At 34.8% G+C, this 19,152-nt stretch overlaps 1 protein-coding gene across 5 annotated transcripts in view; it reads left to right on the forward strand.

Annotated features, from left to right (window-relative positions):
• Window positions 1-7,133: 7,133 nt before the first annotated feature.
• Window positions 7,134-19,152, forward strand: part of LOC127430300 (synergin gamma-like) — an 80,561-nt gene continuing 68,542 nt past the window's right edge. For all 5 annotated transcript variants that reach the window (XM_051680014.1, XM_051680015.1, XM_051680018.1 and 2 more), the window contains exons 1-3: window positions 7,134-7,206; window positions 15,203-15,243; window positions 15,452-15,576. In XM_051680014.1, the coding sequence (XP_051535974.1) occupies window positions 7,169-7,206; window positions 15,203-15,243; window positions 15,452-15,576 (204 nt within the window). In that variant the 5' untranslated portion in view covers window positions 7,134-7,168. The remainder of the gene's footprint in view (window positions 7,207-15,202; window positions 15,244-15,451; window positions 15,577-19,152) is intronic.

Here is a 19,152-nt window from a genome sequence, read left to right on the forward strand (position 1 = left end):
GAGAAACTTGACGATAGATTTGATTATTATGAGTGATAAACGCCCCCCATTTGTAACCCAACGCCCCCCTGACTACTAATTTGCTCTCAGCGCACCCTGGCATCGCTACCGCCCCGTTGAGAATCCCTGCATTGTACACTGTTTGTAGCCGATCAGATGGTGATACAATGTGGTACTTTGAAATACAGCATAAACTTCTGAATGATTACTAGTATTATATTTATGGTAATGCCATGGTACTTTTGATAGGAAAATGTAATTACCTGTGGTACAGAAGCTACACATGCATATGTTTAACATAATTAAGACCATCTCTGGCAAACGAATGGATGTAGGTTTTGTTTCAGTTGATTCAAGGCATATATCCACTTCATGCAGTGCACTTTTTAGTATCCTGTTACTGTTACTCCAAATGATTCAGTTTGCATGTGAGCTGTCTGAATGATTCAGACTGAATCGCGAACAAATTCAGACTGTTTTGCTAACACGTCTGACCAATTGATTGAAAAGAACCAACTCTCAAGAGTTATTCCTTCGCGACTTAGGCATCGCTAGCTCTGATTCTGAACATCTGACAAAACACAGAAAACATGACTTGATTGCTGAAACATTCATTGAGGAAAATGTAATGCTTTAGGTTTTCACAATGCTACTACAGTACTTAATGAAATTTATTTGCTACTGACAGGGCCGTGTCTGAGCATATGGGGGCCCTCTGCGAAATCTTACTTGGAGGCCCTCCCATACCCCACCTACCCCCCACCCCTTGCCACAGTCTCCTTTGGCTTGCTCGGGGTTTAAAGACAAATAATATTTTTAAGGCATAATCTACAATCACATATTTCATCAAACCGACAATGAAGACTTTAAATCGTTACAGACATGACAGCTTCAACTTGTTACAGCATATTTTTCTGTAAAGCTGCTTTGAATTGTGTGTTGTGAAAAGTGCTATACAAATAAAAATGACTTAACTTTACTTAATTACAAGTAATTAACCCCATTGCTCACAGAAGTATTAAAATAACATACAGTATGACATTTACATTACCTGTTTAAATAAACATTAACTATAGTGACCTGTGAGAAAACTCTAATTATGTGACAGGCTCTTGCATTAGCCATTTTGTATGTAATGATTAAATACAAAATGGATGTTTACAAGGCATTTGTGTACCTGAATCCCCAGCTGTCTTTGATGCCCCTAAATATTTCGATATGGCACTTGAAAATAATGCAGACAAGACAAATTTAGTTGAGTGCTGCAACTACCATCAGCTAGCTAGCTAACTAACTGAAACAGAGATTGCATCGAGTCTTTGAGATAAACTTGGCTAGCTACACTGTCTATTGTGACTGAAACAACAATTTTCAGTAATCCCCCTCTTTAACAAAATGGTGGATGAGACACATGGTTTTGATGGAAACAAAATTCATGCCAATGCCATACAGAAAGAGTGACCACATTGTTGTTGTTGGGTTGTAGAGTATGCAGGAAAACATGTCTCCCTGTTCGACTGAAGGGTAGACAATATTACGCATTTGTGATTAAGTAAAGTTCACTTGTTCTCAATAGATACTTCATCCTGCACAAATAAAAAGGCACAACATGTATTCATTTTTCAAGAGCTACTTTCAATTCAACAAATGCTGTAATTGGAAAAAGGGGCTGTTAGTGCTAGTCTTTGATAAAAAAAAATAAAAATGAAAAATTATATATATATATATATATATATATATACATACAGGTTTGGGGAGTAATGGAACACATGTAAGTAACCACTACAGTTACAGTTTTAATCATTGGTAATTAGAATACAGTTACATTCAAAAAGTATTTTGATTACTGAAGAGATTACTTTGCATTTTATTGTCATTTGTTTCATTTAATATTTAGTCCTTTCAGATGGAAAACATTTATACATATAAATGATGCGATCCAAAGTGTATTTGAACAGCGGTGAAACACTTTCTTATGATGTGTTACATTCATACGAGCAGACAGAGAAGTACGTTTGAAGTAAGTTTGGAGCAGAAGAAATAGAAATAAACCTTGTGTAAATTGTCAGCTTTACGCTAAGTTAAAATGCTATTTCTAGCCATTTTACATGCACATGTTACCAGGCACGATCATAGTTTTTTATCAAGAAAATTCACGTTGGATCATAATTTCTTTTTTTTCGAGTAAGACCTTTGATATTAGGGCAAAAATCGTATTCTTGATAATAATTTTTGTATTGTTTTCCTGTAAAAATATCTAAAAATCCTTAAAACAAGATCAATTTGATTTATCTTGTTTTAGAAACAACACTGCATAAGATATTTAGGTTTTTCAGAGAATGTATTTTTAACGTGTATTTTGTCTTACTGTACTGGCAGAGTTTTTATAGACAAAACAAGTGAAAAAATCTACCAGTGCTGAAGAAGTAATCCAGAGTATTTATAATACGTTACTGACCTTGAGTAATCTAACGGAATATGTTACAAATTACATTTTACAGCATGTATTCTGTAATCTGTAGTGGAATACATTTAAAAAGTAACCCTCCCAACCCTGTATATATATATATATATATATATATATATATATATATATATATATATATATATATATATATACACACACATTTGAAAAAATACAGTTAAACCATTTTGTTAAATGAAGCTAAATTTTGATGTTGTAGATAAGGGTATAAAAGCATATTTTGAGTTCAGCTAACTATTGCTTGATAACTAATGTGACCAGTGATAGCTATGTTAAACTTATTGTAATGTGAATTAAAAACTTAGTAAATTTTTTATTTAATTTGTCTTTGTCTTTAGTTGAATGTCCCTTAAAAGACACTCATACAGTTATGAAAGAGAGCTTCCTGCTGGGTATACACTTGTAACCCAATGATGTCGCCCTGTTTGGTTATCAATGAGGCCTTTGATTTTGCTTCCAGGGAGCCACTAAAGATCTTACTGCTGGTCTCTTTTACTGCGCGCTTCCCTGAAAGAAGAAGAGCTTCAGAAGGGGAGAAAGAGGCAATACTTATTAGCATTCTTTGGAGGTGCTGAGTTAACAATGCAGCCAACAACAATGATTATGACCATTGTTTCAGTTCCATTCAATAGCTCTCACAGTAAATGATGGCCTATACTTAATTTAGCAATTTAAAAAACCCTAATAGCAAAGTCAGCTTGAATATGGCATATGCAAAAACATAAGAAATATATGTTAATGCTGAATTTTTTTTTCATGTTAGAAATGTATAGATGCAACAGATACGGTAGGGAAGGACTGGATCTTTGCTTCCGTACAAGTCCCAGAGGTCAACACGAGAGCAAGCTGGACACACAGAGAACAGAGAGAAGGGACAAAGGGACAGAAAATGGAAGTTACAAACTGAATGTAGCTGTGTGTTTAGTGGTCAGAAGAGAATGGGCACTACATCAACTCCAGCTGGGCTCCAAAGAGTTTTAATGGGCAAAAGAGCCCAGCAGGGGTCAGAGGTCAGGAGGCCAATCTTTGCCAGAGCTAATTGGTAACACTGTTTCAAACTGAGACCAAAATTAGCCTTTGAAGATTGTAATTTATTATAACAGTTTATAATGTACTTCAAATTATATATATATATATATATATATATATATATATATATATATATATATATATATATATATATATAATTTATTTATTTATTATTATTTCAATATAAAATTTGAAAGATGTCAATTGGGCATATGTGGGCATTCACAGTAATCCAGCCCTATTATTATCAGACTTATGATGAGGGGTAAAGAATGACTCAACATTAGGCTAATTCATAACATCTTAATCTCTACGATCTTGTTTCAAAATATTAAGAATAACACCAAACTAGAAATATCGAACAATTTTACCCAGACTGTAAATTTTAGAGATATTTAAAAAAAAATTGTTTTTATACATTTTGGAACAATTTGTGTTGTGAAATATGCTAAACAAATACATCTGAATTTGAATCAATATCAAATATCAATATAAATATTAACTAATGACACTCGCAATGGATCTGTGCAGTAATTTCAAAGTTTAGCAAACTTTTGTAGAGGGAGAAAATAAAGAAAAACTATAATGTAATATTTTTATCATCGTTGTCTGCAAGGGTTAAAGGGTACACTCAAAATAAGTATTTTAAGATTTGCGCATTTCAGTTTCAACAAAATTGCATCAAAATTGAATTAAGTAATCTTTAATAAAATAAAATAAATTTTGTTGTTTAATTTTGTTATAAAATTGAAATGTGTTAATCTTAAAACTAGTTTACAATTTTTTTACTGAAACTAAAAATAGTGAATTCACACAGTCCATAAATTTGCCCAAAACATGCAATAAACGAAGCAAACCATAAACAGCTTAATTGTCTGACAGGATGACATCAGCTGGTAGTCTTGAAATCAGGGGTTGCACAGAAGAATAAAAATGTCATTATTAATCATTCATTGTTCCGCATCCATCAAAGGGATGTTCTGTAAGTGCACTGTACTCTAAAATACAATGATGGTGAAATCTTTACAGATATGAAACAGTCTACTGTATGTAAACAGACATTTTCATGACCCCACAAACTCTGTGAAGGAATTTATCATTTGTGTCTTTGTGATTCTTTGGTGGTTTATTGATCGATCCTCTAGTCTACACAGATCCACAGAGTGGATGGTGGAATGAGAATGGATCTATTGGGGCTTTGTGTCTAAATGGGAGTAAATAAATTCAGCCTTTTATCTGCCTTTCACCTCAGAGACTGATCATACTGTAAAAGGGAATCCTGACAGATAGCAGTGGCCACGCTGATGCTGTCATGGAGGCTGGTGAGGAATACATTGATTTATGGTGATTGGTGGGATACTCTGAATCAGTTGTGGGTTAATGTTCACCTGGGTCAAAGAGCCACTGCTGGAACCTGCCTGTATTCACATCAGCTCCTCTGATGAGGCTGGCCTCAAGCTAAACTCACTGTTCTCAGTGGGGAAACAGCGTCCTTCATGCCTCCTGAATGGATCCTAATGGTTGTGTAAGGTGGCTATTCAGAGAGCTGAATGGGTTTGGGTAGGAGAGAAATATCAATCTTGTCCAGTGTATTAACAAAACCATAGTCAGCGTACCTCCCCTTTTCATGGTAGTGCCGTTATGCAAAAGCACATTTATTAACTGCAGATATGTGTTTTGATGAAACAACACACACAAAGCAACTACTTTTAACCAACTGGTCCCAATATCACTTTTAGTAGACACATGGAGTCAGTTCCTCTCAGGTTCACATATGTGTCCTAGCTAAGTAGCCTAACCACAGATGTAGTTCATTACATTTAATATGGACATATTTCACTAAGTTTTGACAACCAAGTGGCCAAATGCCTTTTGTTTTCAATTAGGGTGGTATATCTTTATACAGTATATATATATATATATATATATATATATATATATATATATATATATATATATATATATATATATATATACATACATACATACATAATTTTAACTTCTTTGTTAGGTTTTATCAAGCTTGAAGTCATGATCGTACCTAGAGACTACAATGGCAAGATGTACAGTGAAAAAGGAGTTACATTTTGGTCTATTCTAACCCAAAACAGATTGATTAAACCACTGGAGTCTTATGCATTAATTTTGGTCACCATTCACTTGCATTGTATGAATATACAGAGCTGAAATATTCTTCTAAAATAATTAAAGCTTTTAAAGCAATTAAACAATCCCCTCTATATATATATATATATATATATATATATATATATATAAAAGTACAAAACTGCACACAATAACAGTAGCTGACACTTTGAACTGTATCACAACAGTTTTGGTGGGGAAAAATGGTATATTAAATGCAACAGCTTGCTTAAATCACACAAAAGTCACCCCAGAGGAAAATAGAAATCAGTGCTTAAAATCAAGATTTTCCCATTGGCTGCAAATGCTTTTTTACATCACACAAAATCTTTATATGTAATATATATCTATAAATATATTTCAGTGGCTCCCTAAAACACTTTCAGGGGGAAAGAAGGAAATACATCATCAATGTCAATACTGTCAATACAGGGTTAAGTGGCTTAAGTATCGAAATAGTTTTTTGGTGTACTGTAGACCTATATGCGAACGAAAAAAAAAAAAAAAAAAATATATATATATATATATATATATATATATATATATATATATATATATATATATATATATTTTTTTTTTTTTTTTTTATTTTTTTTTTTTTTTTTTTTTGGTGAAAATATGATATTAGTTAGCAGTTCATTTGGCTAGAATTTGATTGTATTTTCTAGTCAAATAATTGCAAACAATAATGTTTCCAGTTTACTTTGCTAGAATTTAATGTAATCTTCAATTAAGTGATTTTCTCAAACAAAAAATAAAATAAATAAATAAATAAATAAAAAAGATTGGCTAAACAACCTTTTTTATTAAGTTTTTTATTTTTTATTTATTTTTAAGAAATATGCTTATGAATCTGGTAAGATACTCTAAGCAGCACTCTTTTTTACAACTGAAAAATGTAAGACATCCTAATTTAATGAGATGAGACATGAGCTGTCCATTCTCAGCGTATTTACCAGCTGCTTCTCCGTCTGAGAATTACATTACAATGGCGCCATCGCCTGCTCAATATGGGGAATTTTTTTTTTTTTAAATCACCAGAAATGATCTAAAACTGTGATGTTTGCTAAAACTGTTAAAAATACAAAGACTGTTTCTCTTGAATGAAATAGTCATTTTATTTTCTACTACCTAAATATTTCATTAGAAAAGAACACATTAAATATGTGACATTTTAAAATATGGTATCAAATGTATCAAAATGCAACATGTTAAAATAGATTATTTTATGCAATCTTAATCAAGACGCAAGATGACGTCATACCTGATGTGACGCAACCGACGCGTGTGACCCCGGAAGTAAGACTTACTCTGCAGAACAAAAATGGGCTTTTCCCAATCAGTGGGCGTTTTCAAACAGTTAAGATTCCCTAGTTTCATTGGATAGTTTATAAACGCCCATATCGGTTTGAAAACGCCCACAGATTTGAAGACAACTGCAGAGACCTATACTTGGCGGAAGTGGCGCGCGTCTCTTCGCTCTGATGACGTCACTTCATTGATCTGTTCATGATGGCGCTTCGGCCCGGAGCAGGGGGAGGTGGCAGGTACGGAAAATCTCACTTAAACGCGTTGTCATCTATTTTTCTCTCGATGTGTTCGCCTGCTGAAGTCAGTATATGTTAATTCACGAGCCTGTTTGAAAATGCCGTCGTTAATCCCGCACGATTTCACTTTATTAAGCGTAACGTTTGCAGTGTTAATGGCTGATGCTGGTCAGCTGTGATAGTGATGTGACGTTTATAATATGGCTCTCATTTTTAAAGATGATATTAGAAATCAGTCAGCATTTATCTTTGTTTATATCGCTTTGTTGTTATTTATTTATTTGCTTTACACTTATAATAATGATATTAAATAATGATATTAATTCTCAACGATCATTAAACCGTTGATAAGCCAACTGGCTAATACCTAGAAAAAGGCGTTTAGTGTCTATGTCTGAAAACCTAGTGAGCTGCCTACCTTGCATTTGTGGGTGCCTTTGGTGCCCTATAAATTAATTACGTACCAAAATGCGGTCTAGATAGACAGCTCGATAGATGTTAAGACACAGGCATTGTCTGTGCATGCACATCTAACGTGACTGGGTGTATTTCAGTATATTTACACGGTTGTATTCTGATTTCGAGATGTAAAGCAGCTTTTGAGGGTGACGTTCATTGTTTGATGGTTGCAGGTAGACCAGATCCACCCTAACCATCATGATATATGTTTGCATAAAAGACATGTACCTGACTGTGATGTGGATCTGGTGGCCTGACAGCTGCCATTATTGGCACAATGGAGAATAGAAACAGTGTTTATTTTTGAGAGCTTGGCCCAGTTATATTTTTACTGTAAGATTAAAGTTAATTCATACCCATTTCGGATATTACTCTGGTATAAACAATAAAACACAATGTGAAACCTGCAAGGTGTTGTTGGATCAGTAGTACGATCTATTATTTAGTTTCTATTACAATATGAGAAAATATTCACAGTAAATAAAATATCTTAAATATATTCAGTGCTGTACAGTAAGTGCTACCTTTAATGTTGACTGGATATGTGATAAAATAAACACAGCATTATCATTACAGATGTCACTGAGCAATAATAGTTTGATATTGAGGCAGGAAGACACTGTGCCAAAGTTTTCATAAAGTAGAGCACGCATCTTTCAGAAGGGATGAAAAGGACAACTTCATGTTTTATTTTCCTAGAGGGCTTTAATCTCGGAACTGCTTGAATAATGAATGTCTGGTTTCTAACAGAGCAGCACCAGGTAATACTGATACCTGCCGTGAAACCAAATAACCACTGGGCTCTACATAGAGCTGCTCTATTTTCTGATATAATAAAAGAGCATGAAAAGAGCCACAAGTTCAATTCAGATTTATGAAAGAATTTGATTAACATATCCATGATCTAACAGGGGTTGACGCTAAAATTTTTGTTTAGGTGCGCTCGTGCTCCTAAGATACATTTTACAATTAGGCACACAGTCATATGAAATGTTTTCTTAGAACTCAGCTTTGCTTAAATAGTTTGCACAATACTGTAGTGTGCTGGAGAAAGCTGTTATAAGCGTCTTCCATGTTTCTGTTAAACAGCTGCAGTGGAGGGCACGTAGTGTTTATTGGAACAGGTGTAACTGTATTGTCGGTGTCAAAAGGTGCACTCAAAAGATGCTTATCAGTTCAAAAAAGAAAGAATGTAAGACAGTTATGGTTTTTCATAGATACAATCTGTTATTCTGTTTGAAACTCACTAAATAAATAAGAGTGTCTACTCACACTGATCTCACACAAAGGTGTTTGAAGCATTTGACAGTTCTCAAATTCCCGTATCGAGTTTTGGAGGGAAGGTCTTATTTAAAGTATTGTTTGGTTAGAAAGATTGATTGAATTTGAAGTATTGACAGTTACTGATTTGAATGATGGTTTGTTACTTTTTCACTTTATTTTTCTTAAACTTATTTTTATTAAAAACGTACAAATTCTTGCTGTAATAATTCTTTTAAAAGTAAAAATAGTGACACTTTTCAGGAAATGTTTCTTGTTTAGTAGCTGACTGGGTAAAATGTTGGATTGCCTTAATTATTATTATAAATTCTTTCTGTCATAAGTTTTAAAATACTTAAAATGAGATGGCAGGGATAGTTGGAGGTTAATCAAATGGAAGCAGCAGCTCTTTGGTATGGTGGGAGACTGGACAACTAATATTCAGTACAAGCAATGAAATCTCTGAACCGCCAAATGGTTCTTAACAGTTCAAAGATAAATGTTTAAAGATAAAATTATGTAAACGCAGTATGTGCAACTTCAGTGTGGTGACTTATGCCGTCCACACACTCAGGATGTTTACATGCACAAATTTTCGCTAATTCAATTGCAGATTCCGAATGTACTGTTTATATGTACCCTAAACTTTGCAATCCATTTTTACATGTACATTACATGCAGTCCGAACAAAAAAGAAGCCAAGAAAAGCTGAGAAGGCTACAGTGCATGGCACCAATGTCCTTAATTAGCGTTTTTGGTTTGTTGAGATATATGAAAATATACCAGAAAAGATTTCTTCTTATGTTACTCATTTTACTCAGAATAAAACAAAGAATTAGAAGCAGCATTCAGTGTCCTGTCTGGCTTTAACATTTTGGCTCATACCCATTTCTCCTCCAATATAACCACTGGCATCTCTGGATGTGAGTATGAAGTAAAGACAGGTGGGTGAGAGTTGTCCTTAAAGGAGTTTGCAGATGTGGAATTGAAACAACATAAGGACTTGAGCAACAGCTGTGGAAAAATGCAAAAAGCAATAATGACAGCGGAACGGAGCATTTAATCATTTAAGAAAAAAAAGTTATTTTATACAGCAAGAGAAGGGGTGCTTGCAGTGTTAAATAATGGTGAGAAGAAGACTTTTACTGTTGTATGACATAAATAGCCTACATCTAAAACCTAGATATTATTATTAATAGACTATTTTTATATATATATATATATATATATATATATATATATATATATATATATATATATATATATATATATATATTTTATTTCTCAAAGTCTACTCTGACAGTGGGTAATAAATTTAACATGAGTTTTGAGGAGGATATTTAGGCTGTTCACTTTGCATCATCACATGTAAAACATAGTCTAACATTTACTTTCCTAATCTGCCACGTAGTATCGACTGTCACTATGGCAAAGAAGAAATGCTTTGGTGATTATGGTTACAACGTGAGGAAGTGAGTGAAGTTGCGCTTACGCAATGGAACCTGCACCTTTAAGTTTTTATTAAGAATGACACAATGTTCTTATTTGCTTTGTGAGGTCATGAAAGAACATGTGTGCTCTGTAGAATATTCAGTGCAAGCCTGCATACCCTTATTAATGCCTGTTGTCATTGCTTTTTATAAATTAGGTTCCTGCGACGAGTGTCATGTCATAAATTCACACGGATCATACATACGCACCACTGCTCTGCTCATGAGTGCAAGTTATTTTAGATTCCAATTGAGAAGTAGTTGGATGCAAATGTTTACATGGCTAATATTTTTGTAGTGTACGTTTATTTTCCGACACGCCTTTTTCGTCGGGGGGGGAAGTAGATTACTAGCTCATTAAAATGCTAAATATATCAATATATAGGCTTCATATAATACTTATATAAAATTTTGTAAGTATCCATTTTAGCTAGTGTGGGAACTTTACATTTCTGTGTGTTCGTTTCCAGTGGCATACACAAGCCCTAAGCAAATGAGGGTAAACCTCTCACCTTTTTCTCTTTGCTTTCCTTTTTGCGACATGGGCCGTGCCTTTCTTGTGTATTAGCAGAGTAGAAACTAGGGAAGAAAGCAGTCCTAAAAACTGGAATATGTGATCATCCTCTATTGGGCACCTGCTCCAATGTTTACCTCTCACAGTGGGCGCCATCAAAAGACGGATCTGTTAAGTAGATTTACATGATTTCACCACACAACACAGTGTAAAAAGAAACCGTAACTGTGCCAACTGGCCCAGATCGGCACGGAACGGCTTGGTTTTGCAATGAGAACAGTTCGGTTCGGTGGTGGAAAAGCGGCTTTTGTTCCTTAGAACAAAATCTGTAATAGCAGAATTTGTTTGAACTATGCATAATATGAGGTGGTTTTATATAAAATAGCTTAAGTTGATATGTTATTAGTCTTTTAAGACTCTTGGAGAAAATGCTGTTGCCTTTCTGTTTGGCTAAATCCAAAGTGACTCTTATAGCAACATTAAATGCATCTTGCACTGCATAAAGGGTTAGACAGCCATTAATATTTTAATTCTGTGTCAAAGCTGCAGTTTACATGCAGCTTATTCTCTCTATTTTAGTGTGGTTTTGTGAATGTAACTGGGTGTGCTGATAGAGATGGATGTATGTTGATGATAACAGTTTAAAATGGTGGCTAGACATGATCCCCTGCCCTGACGTCACAGCAGATTTCTCTTTGAATGTTAATCTGGTGTTTTTTTTTTTTTTTTTCCTCCTCATTCTGTTGTTGTATCACAGCCTCTGTGAGAGCTCAGTAAGGCCGTAGGCCTGCGGGTGAACAGATGCAACACAGACAGACAGATCTTCTCCATGCCGAAAGACAGTTTCCTGGAGAGCCTCACTGGAGTGTTAGCCCACTTTTGATGCTATTCTCAAAGCAAACCAAAAAACCAAAGCTAGGCTAACTCTTTGTATGAGATGGTCATGGTGCTTTCACATTAGCACTTTGCTGCGAACCTGGACAATTTCAGAAAGTTTTCAGAAAGTCCACTTGAAAAGTCCACTGGTTCACATGAATTCAAGTGTGGCTCGCGTTTCGCAATTAGTATGAAAGCAATCTGGCCTAACTTCCAGAAGTGATCCGCTATTGATTCCGTAAGTAGTGGTGTTTGAGCTCATAATGTTAAAGTGCTTGCCTGTTTCATTCTCCCTCTCTCTCCTCAACAGTTCCCTGTAACTTTTAACTGTCTCGTCTAATGATAAAAAGGCAAATATCAGTAAAACTAATATCATATACTGTCTGCAAATATGCGCATATCTCGTTTAAATAGATGTAATAACCCAACCTCACACAACTTGAGCAGATCCAGCATCCTGTGGAACACTCATTTACCTCTAAAGCACATATTCTAACAGCCTCTCATCAACAGTTCCCTGTAACTTTTCTAATGATAAAAGGCAAATATAAGTAAAACTTCTATTATATACCGTCTGCAAATATGCAGATATCTAATATAAAAATATGTAATCACAAAGCTCACGAAAATCCAGCGTCTTCTTCCCGTCGAGCGCTCATCTAATGTGTTCCTCTAAAGCGCGTAGTCCATCAGCCAGAATAAAAAACTTCAGGATCGGGATCAAAAGTTCCTCTAATTCACAAATCACGCCGTGACAATCCAAGCAGGCGATCCAGGCCGTTTAAACTGTCAGGAAATTGTTGCTGCTTGCGCTAGATCCACACGAGCGCACGAGTACAACTTCCGAAACCAGGAAAATGCTGCCTCCTGTATACGGAGGTAGGATGAAAATAAGGTGTTTTTCAAACTGTTCGGAGACCAGTTTCCTTAAGAGTTCCATTCATTCAAAACAGCTGTTAGTTAAGCCATTTACTGATTAGGCAGCAAGGTAGCAAGTCAGCTGCCTACGTTTTTGGATGCAGCTCAAGGTAAAAATGCTTCACATGTGCTTTAAGTAAATGGCTTATTCACTATGCACACTGTATGTACAATTGGTTTGATTCTGTATTTGAGTAAATGCGATTGCTAATGCGGACATGCCATCCATGGTTGCTGGACTACCATGTGTATAGGGCTGAAATGATAAGTCATTGTTATCGACAATAAAAAATTGTTGTTGAATAGTCATTTGATCTCATTTAATGTAACATGAGATCACATTAAACTCTAATGATGAGAGCAGCACTGCAGCTCGTGCCAGACTGAGGAGAGGAATAAGACACAGCTCTCAGTCCAGATGCACTCTAAACTTTCCAAACAGCTTCAGGAGATGTAGATTGCAAAGTATGAGGGAATTATAATGCAAAAATACAAATTAAGTAAATACAGAAGCACTCTCATTGTGGAATAAGTGGAGCCGGAGCTCTTTAAAAGAAACACACTGGCGTTACATCTTTAATGCAGTCATATTTAATACGTTACAGCTTTATTAATGTTCAAATAATATGGAAGCAGATCATGTAAATAATTACAAACTCTGAAACTGGCATTTCTCTATGTTGTCAGCGCCTCTTCTTTGAGTTGCATGAATGTCCCAACCTAAGGGGGAGAGATTGAAACTGCACCCGGCTGATGCACACTCTGGGGGCCTCGTCCCTTGAGTGCGCGCACCTAATGCAGCTAGATCATAATGTGATGGCTCGTGATTTATTGAATCATAATATGTCACTGTGCATTTCTTATCGTGAAGAAAATTGGCAATACGCAGCTTTATTAATACGATTTTTTTTTTTTTTTTTTCACAGAAAGGTGAGAGAGGGTAGTCTTCACCCCATTATACACTGCTACAAAATAAATTTTTTATTTGTTTTTATTTTGGCTTGTTTTCCAATATAAATATCTAAAACTCCTTTAAAACAACGTACGTTTTCTTTAGCAGCTATAGTGCAGAAGAAAAAAATAGTTATCTGAGAATGTTGAATATAATATAAAAAATACAAATATATTAAAATATCTAAAAATCCTTTAAAAAAAGATGCATTCACCTGAAAAGCAGCATAGAAGATATTTAGACTGACTTTTAGAGAATAGATCTTGAATGCAAGTATATTTAGTCTTTACTGCACTCGCAGAAGTATAACCAAGTGAAAAAATACACTTATGTACAAAATACTATTATAAGATACATTCTCTTAAGGCAAATCTAAATATCTTATATGTTGCTTCTCAAGTAAATGTATCTTGTTTTAAGGATTTTTAGACAATTTAAAATGGAAAACAAGATGAAAACACTTGATAACAATAGGATTTTTTGCAGTGAATTTTTTAATGAATTAAACTTAATAAAAAATATTTTTTTCCCTTTTATTCAGTTAATATCATTAAGAGGTATTTTTAAAAGATGATTTTATCTTTATTGTTAATAAGCACATTTAATACAACCTTAAGTTGAGGCACAAGCTGAATAATTGGTTAAGAGCTAATGATTAATCATTGCAGTAATCTCAGAATAGTGGAATAATCGTTCTAATAATCGTTAGATTAATCGATTATCAAAATAATAATTAATTGCAGCGCTAGTGTGTACTGTTATTTCCTTCTTCCTAATATATTAACAATTTCTTCATGCACAAATAAATTACAAAAATTTGATGACTAAACAGAAATCTGAAGAAACTGCTATCACCATTTAAAATACAATATTATTTTTTTAGTTTTGTGTGAAATTGAGTAAATATAATGCTTAATAAGAGTTTATTTTTTTAAGCAATTTTATGTTTATTTACTATATTAAATTGTGTGATATATCGGCATTGTATCATCCTGTCGGCCACCCTGCTTTCTGGATATCGGAATCGGCCATTAAAAACCGATATTGGTCGACCACTACCGTTAAATTGCTTTTCATGCTCCCAGTTGCAGTTGCATTTCTCATAGCTGCTTGTCTCTTCGGGGAGCAGCTTGCTTTCTTCACATCTCTTTGAATGCATCCGTAGCAGACAAATGCAAATGCCATTCTGTGCATGAAAAGTTTTGGTGGTAAATCTAAAGGGACAAATACTTTGATCACAACAGACACAACAGTAACAATAACAGGATTTCTGAAAAATAAAGAGTAGTTCCCAAGATTACATCAATATTACTTCAACACTACTTCACTCAGTTCTAAATGGCGTACAGCCCTGCCATGGACTCTGTTACTTGTAAGAATGTATGATTGATTTCTTGCCTTTAGTTAATGATTTCAGGGCAATCCGAGACAACATTAGCTTGATACAGAAATTAGCTTCAGGGCTTTAAAATGGGCAGCCTGGTAAATTACAACAATATTGAATGTTCCTTTTCATTTCTTTTCTAGTTTTATGTACCCAGTTGGTGGAGGCATTGGACCACCTCAAGGTAAGTATCTGACATTTTACCTGTATTTTGGCTCTTTTCATTTACATTGGATGTTTTTCTCCAATGTTTATTTTTTTCCTAGAACTTTAGAATAATATTAATAAAAAAAAAAAAAACTGTTGGTTGGTTGGTTGTGTGACAAGCCATTATGGTTCCTATAATAATAAAGTTGCACTAAGTGATTTTGGAAACTGTTCTTCGATGGTAGGAATGATGCCCATGCAACAGCAACAACAGCAGGGCTTCCCCATCGTCCAGGTGATGCAGCCCAACATGCAAGGCATGATGGGAATGAATTTTGGAGCACAGATGCCTGGTGCCATGCCTATACAGGTCAGCTTCTGTTTCTGAGAAACATTAGAAACATATAAGACATATATCTTATGTTATATCATCATCATTTTCCTTTTTACCTTTTCAACTTGTTTTCTCTGCCACAACATTAAAACCGATCAGCCACAACATTAAAACCACCTGCCTAATATTGTGTAGGTCCCCCTTGTGCTGCCAAAACAGCACCAACCTGCATCTCAGAATAGCATTCTGTACAGAGCGATTATCTGAGTTACCGTAGACTTTGTCAGTTCGAACCAGTCTGGCCATTCTCTGTTGACCTCTCTCATCAACAAGGCGTTTTCATCCACAGAACTACCGCTCACTGGATGTTTTTTGTTTTTGGCACCATTCAGAATAAATTCTAGAGACTGTTGTGTGTGAAAATCCCAGGAGATCAGCAGTTACAGAAATACTCAAACCAACCTGTCTGTCACCAACAATCATGTCACGGTCCAAATCTGAGATCACATTTTTTCCCCATTCTGATGGTCGATGTGGACATTAACTGAAGCTCTTTACCCGTATCTGAGTTTATACACTGCTGCCACACAATTGGCTGATTAGATAATCGGATGGATGATTGTTGGTGCCAGACGGGCTGGTTTGAGTATTTCTGTAACTGCTGATCTCCTGGGATTGTCACACACAACAGTCTCTAGAATTTACTCCGAATGGTGGCAAAATAAAAAATAAAAAAAAGATCCAGTGAGCGGCAGTTCTGTAGATGGAAAAGCCTTGTTGATGAGAGGTCAACAGAGAATGGCCAGACTGATTTGAACTGACAAAGTCTACGGTAAGTCAGATAACCGCTCTGTACAATTGTGGTGAGAAGAATATCATCTCAGAATGCTGTTCTGAGATGCGGGTTGAGGCTGTTTTGCGGCATGAGGGGGACTTACACAATATTAGGCAGGTGGTTTTAATGTTGTGGCTGATCGGTGTTTGTCATCTTTTGTTTCTGAGACTAATTAGAAACATCTAAGACATATCCTTTCCTTTCCTTCCCCTTTTCTTTCCTTTCATTTTCCTCTTTCTTTTTCTCTTTAATTTCCTTTTCCTCTTTCATTTCTATGCCTACTAGGGATGTGCGAGACTAAAACGGTTCTGATGCTGCTAGTCGACACTGGAATTACTAATCGGTTAATATTTTTCTAGATTAAACTGTTCAACATTTTTACACATTTACGTTTGGCTTTATATCTTTACAGAGTCTGCAAATAACGGTCATATTAATGTTACACATTTTAAATATATATTTAAATTAATAATACAAATATTATTTAAAAAGTTTTCACCTCAGGCTCCGTGCACTTCTTCCCTCTCTCACTCGCGGCACACGCAGGAAAATGTCCCTTCGCTAGATAAGAAAACTCAACAAAGTAGCTGTAGATATCACTTCGGTGGTGATGCGGGAAGCGGATTTCTGAAATGTTGGCTTGAAAGTTGGATGTTTTCACATTTGAGTCTTCTTTACATCTGTGCATGCTTGTGCATTATTTTTCTGCTGTACAGGCTTTCTCAAGCGAAGGATAGCCACCTCAGGTGAGTCAAGTCCCATCATTCATCGGACCATGTTAACGTGTTAATTTTGCTCATCATAAAATGTACGCTTTCGAGTATGTAACTGAGAAAATTACTGTTTTAGGCAAGGAATGCCATTTTTTAATCTGCTGATTAAGAAGGCTATTTTTAACAAGGTGCCGACTGCACCTGCGTGAAGTTGGCCCCCCACCCAATGCAAAACGTCAGCAAAATAGTCTCAATCGTTTGTGCTCCGTTTGTGCTGTAAAAATTTTCGTTTGTGCTGTTTCGGATTTTTAGATATTAAAATAATATTTATAGGTCATTCTGAGGTCACTCAGCCCCCCCACATGCTCCAAATTCACCCAAAATAAGCTCAATCGTTTGTGCTTCATTTGTGCTGGTTTGTGCCGGTAAAAGTTTCGTTTGTGCTGCTTCGGATTTTTAAATATTAGACACTGAATTGCGTATGTATTATAATAAATTAAAATAATACATAATATACTATATATATATATATATATATATATATATATATATATATATATATATATATATAAAAATCACTTACCCCAAACCTTTGAATGGTTGTGTATCATGGTTTCCACGAAAAAGAAAAAAAAAAAACCAGCACAACTGTTTTCAACTGATAATAATAATGAATGTTTCTTGAGCAGCAAATCAGCATATTAGAATGATTTCTGGAGGATCGTGTGACACCGAAGACTGAAGTAATGATGCTGAAAATTCAGCTTTGATCACAGGAATAAATTACAGTTTACATTGGAATAATATTTCACAATATTACTGTTTTACTGTATTTTTGATCCAATAAATGCAGCCTTGGTGAGCAGAAACATTAAAAAATCTTAATGTTTTCAAACTTTTGACTAGTACTACCTTTCTATCTATCTGTCTATCTATCTATCTATCTATCTATAATATATATACAGATATATATATATATATATATATGTATGTATGTATGTGGAAACTCATGACTCAATGAATTAAGAATGAAGCCAAAATGATTTTACTTTTGAAATTTAATTACTGTGTACTATCGAACATCAATTAACACAAATAATGGACCTTTAAAAACTTAAACTTCAAAACGTGATGATTTATCACGTGTCCAGATGCCAGGCTTAAAATTGTGTATTCCCTTTTTTGTGTTTTAGAGAACTTGTTGTATTTAACCGTTTCAGGCATGAATTCAATTCATTTCTGAAATGGAACTTCAAGATCAAAAGTCCATCAATCTTTTGGTCTGGGTGAAAGGGACCCTGTGTCATCACTACTGCCATTTGTTTCACGATCACATTCATGAGTAAACCCTAAAGCAGTCCAGATGTTGTGTCTATTTAATTTAACAAAAGTGTATAGAGCCTTTGCAGTGATCTTGTTTTCTAGCTGCTTACTAAGCTCTGTCCAGATGCTCTGATTAGGAGTAGCTATGTTGCCATTTTGGACTATGGCCTCTTTTGATGAACACAGGACAGTGAAAATGGAATCTGTCGACTGCTGGTTTCTTGGGCATCTGGCATAAGCAAAACATAATTACCCACTTAAATAATCCTGACTCAAAAAATGTCATGTTCAGTATAAACGTATTTTTATGTATTACTGTATTGGTCCGAATATAAGGATAATCTAATATAGTAATAATATATAAGGATAATATATCTTATATTAGGACCAATATGGTAATGTGACCCCTAGATGCACAGTGTATTCAAAAAACTAACATGGGTCACATGTGCAACTGTAATTAGCATATATTAGTATTAGCAATGAGATTTCTGTTCAATAAACATTGACAATCTTAGCTCTCTTGAATGTTGTACCATTATTCTTGAAGTTAACAAATAATATTGTAACTGACAGTGTTAAAACATTGTACTTACATTAGCCAGAAATTTGATTTAGTAATGACTTTTGTAGTTTGATTTATATCGACTTTTTCTCCACTAACTCTACACTAATTTGCACAAGAGCATCTTGAACAGAAGTGTCACTTGCGCCTAGTGGTGGCAGTGAAGTGTAGCAGAT

This window comes from Myxocyprinus asiaticus, chromosome 39, assembly GCF_019703515.2.
Source record: "Myxocyprinus asiaticus isolate MX2 ecotype Aquarium Trade chromosome 39, UBuf_Myxa_2, whole genome shotgun sequence".
NCBI lineage: Eukaryota > Metazoa > Chordata > Actinopteri > Cypriniformes > Catostomidae > Myxocyprinus > Myxocyprinus asiaticus.